This window comes from Morone saxatilis, unplaced genomic scaffold (genome assembly GCF_004916995.1).
Source record: "Morone saxatilis isolate NCDOM2014 unplaced genomic scaffold, NCSU_SB_2.0 Contig11, whole genome shotgun sequence".
NCBI lineage: Eukaryota > Metazoa > Chordata > Actinopteri > Moronidae > Morone > Morone saxatilis.
Genome location: NW_023339663.1, coordinates 4807914 through 4819550, shown reverse-complemented (window position 1 = coordinate 4819550; position 11637 = coordinate 4807914). Strand labels below are relative to the sequence as shown.

The 11637-nt window shown below is 37.6% G+C and overlaps 1 protein-coding gene across 1 annotated transcript; it reads right to left on the bottom strand.

Moving 5' to 3' along the window:
• Positions 1-440: 440 nt before the first annotated feature.
• slc1a2a (solute carrier family 1 member 2a) lies at positions 441-8802 on the bottom strand. Its single transcript, XM_035652084.1, has 10 exons — positions 8670-8802; positions 7855-8007; positions 5879-6129; positions 5674-5782; positions 4948-5074; positions 4492-4725; positions 3591-3785; positions 3037-3171; positions 1609-1819; positions 441-512 (listed from the first exon to the last, which is right to left on the bottom strand). Exons 1-10 carry the CDS (start codon positions 8797-8799, stop codon positions 441-443), a joined length of 1617 nt encoding a protein of 538 aa, XP_035507977.1. The 5' UTR covers positions 8800-8802.
• Between the last annotated feature and the right edge of the window lie 2835 nt (positions 8803-11637).

Genomic DNA, 11637 nt, shown 5'->3' with positions numbered 1-11637 from the left:
CTTTGCCCTTTAGCTACAAAGAAAATGCTTCAATACAAAAGAAAACATGAGATGTTGCACAAGATAGAAGAATTATTTTGTTGACAGAACAGGAAGCTTGCAGCAGCACCAAGTAAGGCCCTGAGTGTTGTCAACTTAATGATTTATTCTTCTGTACAAAGTGCATGAAATGCACCAGTTTGTTACAGTTTGTGTCTAATTAGTGCAAATGCAAGATCTAATACAAGTTGGTGAGTCAGCTGTTGTTTGCTCCAGTAGCTACCCGGATGGGTAACTGACAGACTGGCCGACTGTTCTTGTGGTACGATTGACTCTGCTAACGCTCTCTTTTTTTTCTTCTTTTTGTATATGATTTTTTTGTTCGTTTTGTTATAGATGTGTCAGCAGAAAGTAAAAGCTGTCAGAACTCAGGGTAAGGCGCAGCAGCATCTGGATCTGCTTTAGTCGCATTTCCATGGTCCCTCCTCAACAAGAGAGAACTCTGCAGTCTTGCCATTTTTGCCCATGGTGACCTGTAAGCAATTATCAACAACGTCTAACTATGAGGCCAAGGCACCATCATTTACAAACCGTCAGCGGTTGGGAGCAGAGAAACCATTGCTTCATTATATTCAGGCCATTGACCTTGGGGTGGAGTTAATGTGTTAATCCCCAGCACTGAAATACATGTCATCTCTTACAATGATACAATAACACAGTGATGTCAGTGTTTTTGTCATTTACAAGATTATATGAAAACCAGGATAATTATAGTTTTTCAGAGTTGGCCATGTATTTTATGGATTCTCTGCCCAACCGAATTACAATACTGAAACAATCAGAATGCAACTTTAGCATAAAAAAGTTGCATTACACAGACAATGAAATCAACAAAATTCTACAGCATGAAAGAAATTCTCTAAAAATAACAAAAATTTTGCTCTTGTTTATTTAGAGCGCTAACTACAATATTAAAAGGAAAGGATCTTTGATAGGCATTTCATGCATCACTTTGGATTAAACATGGTGAAACAGCAGTCTTTATGTATACCACTGGCTAGATTATTTTTATTTTTTTCCAAAAGATGGCCAGTGACTGTAATTTGGGAAGGGCTGCCACAAATACATGTCCAATTAAGTAGACAAAAAATAACAGTTTCTCAGTAAAATCTAGACATACCACAATAAAATACAAGTCAAATATAATTGTCTACCAGACAACACATTTGGAATGGTTGTAAGAATTAACATCCATTTACTTTCATTTGGATTTCATGTGAGTTAAACATAGTTTTTTAGGATAAAAAAAAAAACAAAGTATATTATAAAAAAGAACAAACTTTGCTTTTGATGAACCTGGTATCACAAAAACTGCTTTTTCATATGATTAACAGGTGAATAAATAAATATAGAAATATTTATTTAGCTTTTTCACCCCTTTAAAAAAAAAAACATTTTCTTCAATGAAAATATGACATTTACTATCCACATAGACACAAATACACTAATTTAAGAAGTCACATAGAAAAGAAACACAAACACAGACCAGAAAAGAAAGACGAACACAGACACAAAGCTGGGGAGGATTCTCTACATACAAGTCTCTATGTCCGTTAACGTGAAATGTACCTTGCAGTCGTCTATCAAGATTGAGTTGTGGTGAGAGTATACATTCTGGTTGGTGTTATTTTCAAAGAAGGATTGAGTCTTTGCCATCTCAAAGTCCTCCATCCGGGCCTGTTGGGAGTCGAAGGAGTCCAGCTCGTGTTTGGAAAGGTGGTACACGATACCTGCTCCATAGGAGTCCCCAACCACATTAACTGATGTGCGGAAACGATCCCTGCATGTTGAAAAGGAAAGTGGCATACAAGATACAGGAAAGTAATTAATGACAAAAGGAGAGAACAATAGGGACCAAGCAAAAGTCTTTTCTTTTGTTTCTCTTTGGAATTGTTTTTTTTTTCATTTAGATTTTAAGTTGTGAGTTACAGAAAATACAAAGAACTGTTTTTTGGTTTTCACCAAAAGCAAAAGCACAATTTAGAGAAGAGAATTTCACTGATTCAGCAGCAATACACAGTAGAATAAGTAGGACAAAGAATAGGATTGCCATGTTATGTGAATATGTTATTCACGGTTAATTAATTTGTTAAAATGTATAAAAGGCTTTCCACCTTTTATATGAATCATTTAGCCCAAGGGTTAACAAGACCACAAGCAGCTTATTCCCAGCTGAGTAATGTCAGTATTGTTGCCAACAGAGCAAAAAAATAAAAAAAGCGCCTGCAGTTTCTGTCTTTTTGCAAATGGATTATACAGTATACTGTTGTTATGTTACTTATGTTTCTGAACTCTGAGATGTCAGTGAGTGGGCACAGCAAAACTCTACATTACAGAAAAGTTATCCAAGCCTGACAGCCAGAGTTGTTTACACCCCTGAAACATATGTTAGAGAACATGCTCAATGCTCACTCTGTAATGAGAAAAACTAGCAAAAACCTGTTCATTCAAATTAAAGTCAAGCATCTGCTTTGATTTGGCCACTACTGTGGTTTAGTACTACACTGTAAAAAATAAATGACATGTCTGTGTATACATGTGCTGCTCTGGCAAGAAAATATGCTGAAAATTACCAACAAACAGAAAATTAAATATATATATGTTTCATTAAAAAGTGAAAGGATGTTATTATGTTACAGAAGATGTTGGGTTGAATTTGAATTCCATTTAAATCGTTAAGAGTGTAATTTGAAAATTCAGTGCGAGAAGCTACCATGAATAACTGGGGGTATGGTAAAAACACTGGATACACAATCTTAACATTAGCTTGTAAAGTTGTACATTAAAAGTAGCACAGAAGTAAATTATCAAAAACATATATAGCACTTTGGAATTCACCATTATGTAAAAATTATATCTTGAGATCTTTCATTGGTAACTTTTACAAACCTGGAGAAAACAAAACAAAACCAAAGCACTTCCATCATGGTGTTGAATGTGTCTATTTGTTTTTTTAAATAATAGTATTTGTTATAGTATAGTATATGTTGAACTTACAGCAGCCAGTCGACAGCCACCAGGAGGCTGATGTCCTGAGTGGGCAGTCCCACCGCTGTGAGGATCAGAAGCATGGTCACAAGTCCAGCACTGGGGATACTGGCTGCTCCAACACTGGCCAGGGTAGCTGTCATACTAAATAGGAGACAATTTTCACTCTCAACAGGAGGACAAACCACAGGCTCAAACATACCACTGTCACTATACACTTTGGACATCCAGTTGCTATATTTCTAATAAAAATGGAATAGGGAAAATTTTAATATTTGAAATGACTAATCAATTAAACTAGGAGATGAGTCTACAGTGCCTAACTTTAATCAAGAAAACTAAATATTATCTTTATTAAATTGATTGTGAGAATCCATGAGGTTTCATGTATTTAAACCATTTTACTGTATGCATGCATCACCACTAAATGTAGCCCTGGGGAGAAATAGTCATTGTTTTTTTCAGGATGATTTAAAACCCAGTTGAATAGAATGTGGCTAATTTATTGGCAAAATGGTACCTTACAAATGTGTTGTGATATCTTTCTGTAGCCACATTCTCACCTGACAGTAACAATCTGGCCCCAATCAAGGTCAATCCCATTCATCTGAGCAATGAAGATGGCAGCCACAGCCTCATAAAGCGCTGTGCCATCCATGTTGATGGTCGCACCCACTGGGAGGACAAAACGTGTTACTCTCTTGTCGATGCCCAGGTTCTCCTCCAAGCATCGGAATGTAACAGGCAAGGTACCAGCACTGTGGCAAATAGAACAGGAAGAAATACTATATTATTATAATCACAAAGAGCATGCAGTGCAGTTAATTTTGCTAACTAAGCATCCCATTTGGCACTAAAAACTTGACAACTCTACAACAAATTATAGTCTGCTGAGAATTAATTTGACTGGGTCACACTTGATGTTGCAATAGTTTAAACTTAATTGCACTATTCTTCTATTCATGCTGCAATAAATCCACTCTCAACTATGGTCATTTATTAATTGTCACAAAAAAGACTAATATAGGATTTTCATGAGTTTGATTTCAATAAAGAAACCAAAACTTGAATTCACTTTAAGAGTAAATCTCATGGAGAAAACTCAGCAGTTGTTTTGTTGGTTATGTCTCATAATTCCTATGCTTTTGTCTCGTAGATGGTGGAACAGTGAACAGGTCAGAACATGAGAGAGCTGAGGTCACATCAAGAGGGGAGAGAGTATGTCATTAATAAAACATCAAGGAAGGTAACGGTATCCCACATGGAGGCAAAGTGAGATTACTTCATAGTTACCATTTGAAATAAAGGATGAAAAGGGGAATCAGAGATTCACAAAAACATGCAGCACACTGGAGAGGAAACCTGATTTAGAGACAGCCCTACTATGCTCACCAGGTTCAGACTGAAGTCTAAATCAGTCTGAATCCCAGAATATAAAACAGGAATGAAAGAAATCCCTCATACCTGGATGCTGTTCCAAGTGCTGTGACCCAAGCTTGGAATATCCCCATGAAGAACGTGAAGGGATTTTCTTTTACTATCACAAAATAAATTAGCGGAAGGAAGATGCCTCCATGGATAATGAGACCCACTATCACGGTGACCATATACATCCCCAGCTGCCTCGCAACCACCTCCAAGTCAGCAATGGAGATGATCTTTCCACAGATGAGGCAGGCAATACCAATAGGGGAGTACCTAAAGACAGAAATAGGATATGTTTCTGATTAGGAGTACTTTTTTAATAGTATGTTATATATGTCTATGGGATATATTTAATATTTTTATGTATTATGTATTATATGTTAGCTGCTGGATCCTCTGCATAAGTATCATTTTTGTGGAGAGAAAAACAGGGGGAAATGGTTTGGCAATGTCACTGAATGTGATGAGTGATGCCTGTAGTGGATAAGCACTTACCACATAATTGCGCCAACAAGCTTCATAACAATTTCATTCAGGACGTTGAAAAACTCCAACATCAGTTTGGCCTTTTCTCCCATTTTCCCCATAATAACTCCAAAAGCGACAAAGAATCCAATCAAACCTGTAAGACACATACAGAAAATGAGTATCCTACAATAAGGGATAATTACTCATTGAAAGCCATTGGACATGTACCTTTTTTCTGGTGTGTGGATGTGTTTGCAATAATACGAAAAAGTAAAAGTACTTTGACAATTTAGTTGGGCATCCTACATCAACCTCGGAGGTTTGGTTTTTGGCTCTGTCTTTCTGTTTGTCTATTAGCAGAATATCTCAAAAATAGGACAGCAGAATCCACTTTTGTGGGAAGTTAAACCATGAGTCAGGGAATAAGTGATTCGTTTTTTGGCATGGATACAGTCAGAACACTGCAGAATAGGTTATTTTTGAAATGCTGAACTTACTTGACTTAAACACCTGGCAAATGTTTCCCATCACTGTCTGTCACTGCATACAATTTGACACAAATCTGGAGCCAGATTGCACATTTTTAGATTTTCTATTATTAAATCTGATCATGCAGCATTGGGGGTGGTATGTGTTATCTGAGTGTTTCCTTGTTATTATGTAACTGAAAATGAAAAAACAACAAACAACTTATGTTTTTCTTCAACAACTGCTATTTCTTTATGGTTTTGTAGTGGGTGTGTTTTCACCTACCAAGGACATTCATCCCACTCTTGAACTGAAGCGACCTTTTGACAGTAAACTGTGGAGGTGCTTTAGTTCTGTTAGTGGGCACTGGTACTTTGGTGATTACTGTCTGGATCTGAACAAGAAGCAAAGAAAAGAACAAACAGTTGGAGCACCTGACATATGAATCAGACTTCTTAAGGTGGGTGAAAACCTCTGTTGAGACTCCTACCTGCTGAAAGCACGCCTGCACCAAGTTCTCTGGGAAAAGATTTCGGATGAGATCAAAGAAAGCATCCACGCTGGACACCTCGTCGTTCTTCTTTCCCTGTCCAAGACCAGCCCTCAACTTGGGGTTACCGGGATGGATGAGCAGCACCAGGACCACTCCCAGGACGGCTGCGATCACAGTCGTCGACATGTAGTACACCATAGCCCTGGTGCCTAAGCGGCCACTGGATTTGGCATCCAAACCAGCCAGTCCTGTTGGCATAGTTTTACAGAAAGATATAATGAAGAACAAAATGTCCAATATTGAAAAAATAGAGCCTAGAGATATAGTTTTCTCTACTTGACAGATGGTGGTAAAGTTAAAAGTAGATTTAGTTTAGGCCAATAGATTTAGATATGTGCATTCAGATCTTCTTCAGGTAGTTATGAAAAACATCACAATTTTTTCACAAAAGTTGATCAGCTCCCCTCCACCCGTCCAAACAGTTGCAAATGCCCTTCCAGTCAGACCATGCTTGCAGCATTTGAACTAACTGTGAATACTCCACACAAAAGGCCTACTTCATTGTGATAAGAGCTGGTATTGTGATTGTGACTATTGTAAAGACATATTGTGCAAATATATTGGAAAAACAAATTCTGCACCCACAAATTTCATATGAATTGCTTCCAAAGTGAGATGACTCAGTCAGAAACTCAACTTAATTACACATTTTCAGTTAGCTAGACAGGTGGACTTGACTTTTTTTTTTATTGAAACACTATTTGTTGACTTTTGGAGCCACTAGATGTCTTGACTCCTTGAAAAGCACATAATGAACAGCAGTCTTCAACACATGAATTGTTTACTGATGGTAATTTGGTTTGGTAAGGCAGGCTTGCGTGTACTCTCAAGGTTTTGTAAATTTGGATTTAGGTAAAGATGATGTTGTATGCATAAAGTTTCTTTTTTTAATCAAGCAAGGTAGTCTTTGCCTTTAGGCATAACGACTGGGCTACTTTCAGGATGGAAAACAGCAAGATGAAAAATAAAGTTTTTAAAGCAAAGGTGGAATTTAAGGACAAACTAGAGCATGAATTTGGTACCATGAACACTAAATAAGGTTTTCTAGTAATGAATACCCTGACTGGATGTGAACCCAAACACAGTCCAGCAACATCATCTGACACAGATCATTTCATCACTTAAACTGAGCTCATTTTTTACTTGGTTATACATTCAGAGCTGAGAGCACTCCCTCCACTGGTTCCCAATGAGTTGGCTCCCTTTCATAGAAGAATGTATGGCGCCATCTTAGCTGGTGTAAGCCAGGCAAGGCCCTGGAGCCAGACAGCATAGCGGCAAGGGTGCTCAAGATCTGTGTCCTGAAACGCTCTCCAGTTCTCTTCTTCTGCGAATCCTACCAGTCTACCACAATACACCTTCTGAAAAAAACGCAACAATAATCCCAGTCCCCAAAAAAACCCAGACTCACAGAACTCAGTCATTAGCACCCCGTTGCCCTGCTGATTCACACCATCCTGCCAATTTTTAACTAAAAACATGATCCCGTCCAATTTGCCTACAGGGGTAAGGGGGGCACAGGGGATGCTGTGGGCTTCCTGCTCCACCTCCTCCTCCAGTAACTGGATTCCCTCCGTACCTTCGCCAGACACCTACTTCATCAACATGCTCTTTGTCTCTAACTCAAATGTACTATGTTTACTGTATATTAGTAGATTTTGTTGTCCTAGTTTATATTTTCACAAAAAATAGTTTTAAGTTTAGAAAAACAATAACATCTGTATACTTGCATCTGTATGCCTCAGGTCCTCCACACAGGTCTTGTCTATACAGATAATGCCTGCCCACTCTCTCATCTCTCCTGTTGCAGCTCAACTCCCAGGTAGCAACAACGTGCACCATGCGACCTCATTTCAGGGCAGTCGTTAACAAATTGAGCAGAACATTTGCAGCAGCTACTGTACCTCACCCACCTGTGACCAGACTGGAAACAACAAGAGGCAAAATAAGCATCTTCAGCATCCTCATTAGGATCTCCCCAGGGAAAGCGATGATCATAATAACATCAGGAGGGAGAGGTGATATGTGCCGCAGTAGCATTCCAGAAATGGAACCCAGAAACACACCTGAGCCGGTGAGAAAACACAAATGAAACACAACATCAGGTTACTCTAAAGACATATTAACCATAAACACTTAAAGTGTCTAAATGAGAAAATATCAACATTTGTAGTAAATAAATGATGTGGTTATTCTGACAGTTTGCTCATGAGAGTCTTAATTAATGTCACAACCTGTCATCTGAAAGTCACAGTGCCATGGCGTTACCTATACACTTCATAATGACAACAAGAAAATATAAAATTGATCCAAATGTTTGCCCAAAGATGTAGAGTAGAAAAGAACTGTTGAAAATACAAATTTTCCTTGTTTGCCTCTGGTACATTCAACTTAAGTATTAACGTAGCATCTCACTTCGCTGTATTACAGTATAATTTAAAAGCAAGACAGAATATCATAAAACTCCTCTTTTGCATTTTTGCTTTTTTAACATTTTAATAAAGATGCTGTGAACCATTTTCATATTTAAATACCATGTAGTAAAATATGTAAGGGACGATTAAGGTTAATTGCCTGTTGGTGTAAATGTGTTTGTCTGCCTGTAGTTCTTGTCACTGCTTTTTCAAAGCAGTCAAATGCATATTGGGTAACCTAAGACTGAACAGGATAAGCGGGAGTATATCTAATGGCTGGATTGTGGATGGAAGTAGCAGGACCAAAAACTTACCGAGGATTGTGAGAGTAAGAACCATGTTGTTCATGATTTTATCACACACACCGCCACATGCACTCTCAGGAGTTTCCACTCTGGGCTCCAGGTGGTTCTCATCCATCCTGACCTCCACTTGCTTCTGCATTTTGTTGGCACTGAAAGAAGTGAAGCAGAGCAGACATTACTTACTATTTTTAAGTTGCACTATGACGAATTTCTGTGATACATATTTTTTTGATTACATAGAGGAGGATATGCTTAGTAATCAAAACAAATAATTGAAGCTAAGAGAAAGCATAACTAATGTTAATGTTCATTTTATTTAGGAGGGAAAATGCACATTAATAAACATGAGCACTTGAGTCCATGTAAATGTACCAGATTTAGCCTTACAGGCTATTTTTTTTCTACAATTATAGTTACTGCAACAGGTGATTGCAAACTGGGGAGAAAACCGGTCAACAACTACCAAAAAGCAAAAATTGTCTTATGATGGCATCTTGTTAGAGTGCTATCTATACTAGGCGATTACAAAAAATACCAATAGTGATTGAATACACAATATTGCATACAAGATTACTAGGTTTTAAAAAGTGTCATTAAGTAATCAATGAGGGCACATGCACACAAGATTAGACTCAATTAATTCTGCATACTCTGCATTTTTGATGCATGCAAATTTGTAAAAAGTTTGCAGATGGCCTTTTATAATTAGCGACTGACATTCCCTAACAATTAGCACAGAATCAATAAAGAGCCTGTTTAAAATCTGCATTTTAAACAAATTATTCCACTTTTACTTGATACATTTGAGTAAACAGAACACCAGCTGTTACTCATATCCTCCCCTCTGCTGCTACTGCTGTTGCTTCTGTTGGATGTCTTTGCAGAGTGATTTATGATAATTTGAAATATTCCATTTCAGTGTTGAATAAAATATAACTGCAAAAAAACCTGAATGTAAAGTTCTCTAATGGCAATTTTTATTTCCTCACAAGCAAATGCTTTATATATACTCATATGTGTTTGTGTAATGTGGTCAGTGATTTGGCTTCACGTTTTTTCTGAGTCTCCTGGATGTAGGTAAGTTAATTGCTTAGAGATGTTAATTTCAGATAATGATCCTGTCCATCATACGACCCATTCTTTCATCTTACTGCTTCATCATATCACTGAAGCAACAAGTATCTCAGGTTTGTTGTGGTCTGGCGTAAAGCCTCTTTGACTTAAAGATCAGCTCTCCCCTGTGCAGCCTTTAAATCCTCTGTAGAGCACAGACGTGCACAGTTACGTAACAGCAAATGCCCATGTCATTTGGACACACTCGACCTTCATGACTCGAACACCTGGAATATTAATACTGGCAGCAAGTGCAACAGAAAAATACTCAGTCTCTCAGCAAAGGTTGTGGATTAAGTGAAAAGTTTCATCCATAAAAAGTCATTTACAGAACAGAGGGGAGACAAAGCTTTAATTATAGGCAGTATATAAATATAAAGCACAACTATTCCACTGTATTATACTATAATAACATAATGGATAATTGCATTTTTGTATTACTTTCTGTAAAGGTCATGAACGGGAACAGAGAACATACAAGGTGAGGACAGAACAACTGCCAAGTCAATCACGACTGTCTAGCATTATTGAGACTTAAGCCTTTTAAAGAGGATAAAATTAGCACCTGCAGCACACAACTGATTGAGTTATGCAACAGAAAAGGGGCTTCCCAGGAAAAGTCAAGGTGTCATCACCACCCGCCTGACGGCTGTTATGCAGGAGATTACTAATTTGAACACCAAACTTTAAAGTTCAAACTAAAGTTCTTTCTACAGATAACCACTCCAAAAGCATTGAATAGATAATTTAAAACCAAAAAACTCCTTATGAATAAGAAACTTTACATTTCCTAAGGTAAGGGATTTCTTGTATGCTCTTAGCATTAAAAGTCACCCAGTATACACACTATGAAGATCTCTGATTGTGAAGCTGATGTAAAAGGATCAAACAGTACAGGATGTACAGGATGTAAACAGTACAGGATGTTGTCAAACAGTACAGATACTGAAGAACATCATACTTTCTCTATTACTGCATCTCCAACAGTACTACTGCAGATATAAAACTGTCATAGTTTACCCTTATAGCATAATGTATTGTATAATAATAGACAATAGGCCACAACTATTTGTACATCACTGATGCATCATTCAGCTATCAAGGGAAATCTGCACAGGAGCTACTGAACATTATTTTGATGGTACCTCTTCAGTGCCAATGATTTGATGACTCATCTCAAAAACTACTACCACACCACTATGTGCTACTAATAATGCTTACCAGTCGTTTGTTATGTTGCTTGGAATTGAAATTGTACTTGTGGAGAGCTACTACACAGCCATCGGCGTCAGTGGAAAAAATAACAGATTCATGGCTTATGCATTATTAAATCCAGTCAGAACCTCCAAAAAGTATTTTATCTCTTCAGAACGGTCTCTTTAGTCCTTAAAAATCTGCAGATCACTTCTTGCTTAGCATTCGATGTATATCCACTCTCACAGATGCTTGCTTGAGGTGCGTAAAGGTAAACTGACTAACCTGGAGGTCTGACAGGAGTCTGCCAGACACGAGGGGTGGAGTCAACCTGCTAAGATTAGCAAAGAAGTGAAAATCCCTGTTGCTTTCCTTTTTTTTGCTTTGCTTAGTTTGTTTGTTTACTTTTCCTTCCAGAGGGAATGATTTACATGGCTTTAGATGTACAAAGAGATCAAATCTCAGAAGGTCCTGAATGAGTTAAATAATCATGATAATGTTATTATGAAAAATGTTGAGTTATAAGTGTTAAATTCTGTAACTCAGTCTTGTGTCACTGTAAAATCGTGCTGGGGTATTTCAAACAGCTTGTTAGATTTCATAAATTACAAAATAATCAATGCATATTTATCTGGACAATTTTCCTCAGTCCTCACGCTGCACTTGTAGA

Excerpts from the sequence above, each read along its gene's own strand:
- slc1a2a (XM_035652084.1), bottom strand. The coding sequence starts at position 8,799 with ATGCAGAAGCAAGTGGAGGTCAGGATGGATGAGAACCACCTGGAGCCC. Across the intron at positions 6,130-7,854 it reads TGTTTCCAGTCTGGTCACAG|GACTGGCTGGTTTGGATGCC; the intron begins GTGGGTGAGGTA and ends CTATGCCAACAG. Across the intron at positions 5,075-5,673 it reads GAGTGGGATGAATGTCCTTG|GTTTGATTGGATTCTTTGTC; the intron begins GTAGGTGAAAAC and ends TGTGTCTTACAG.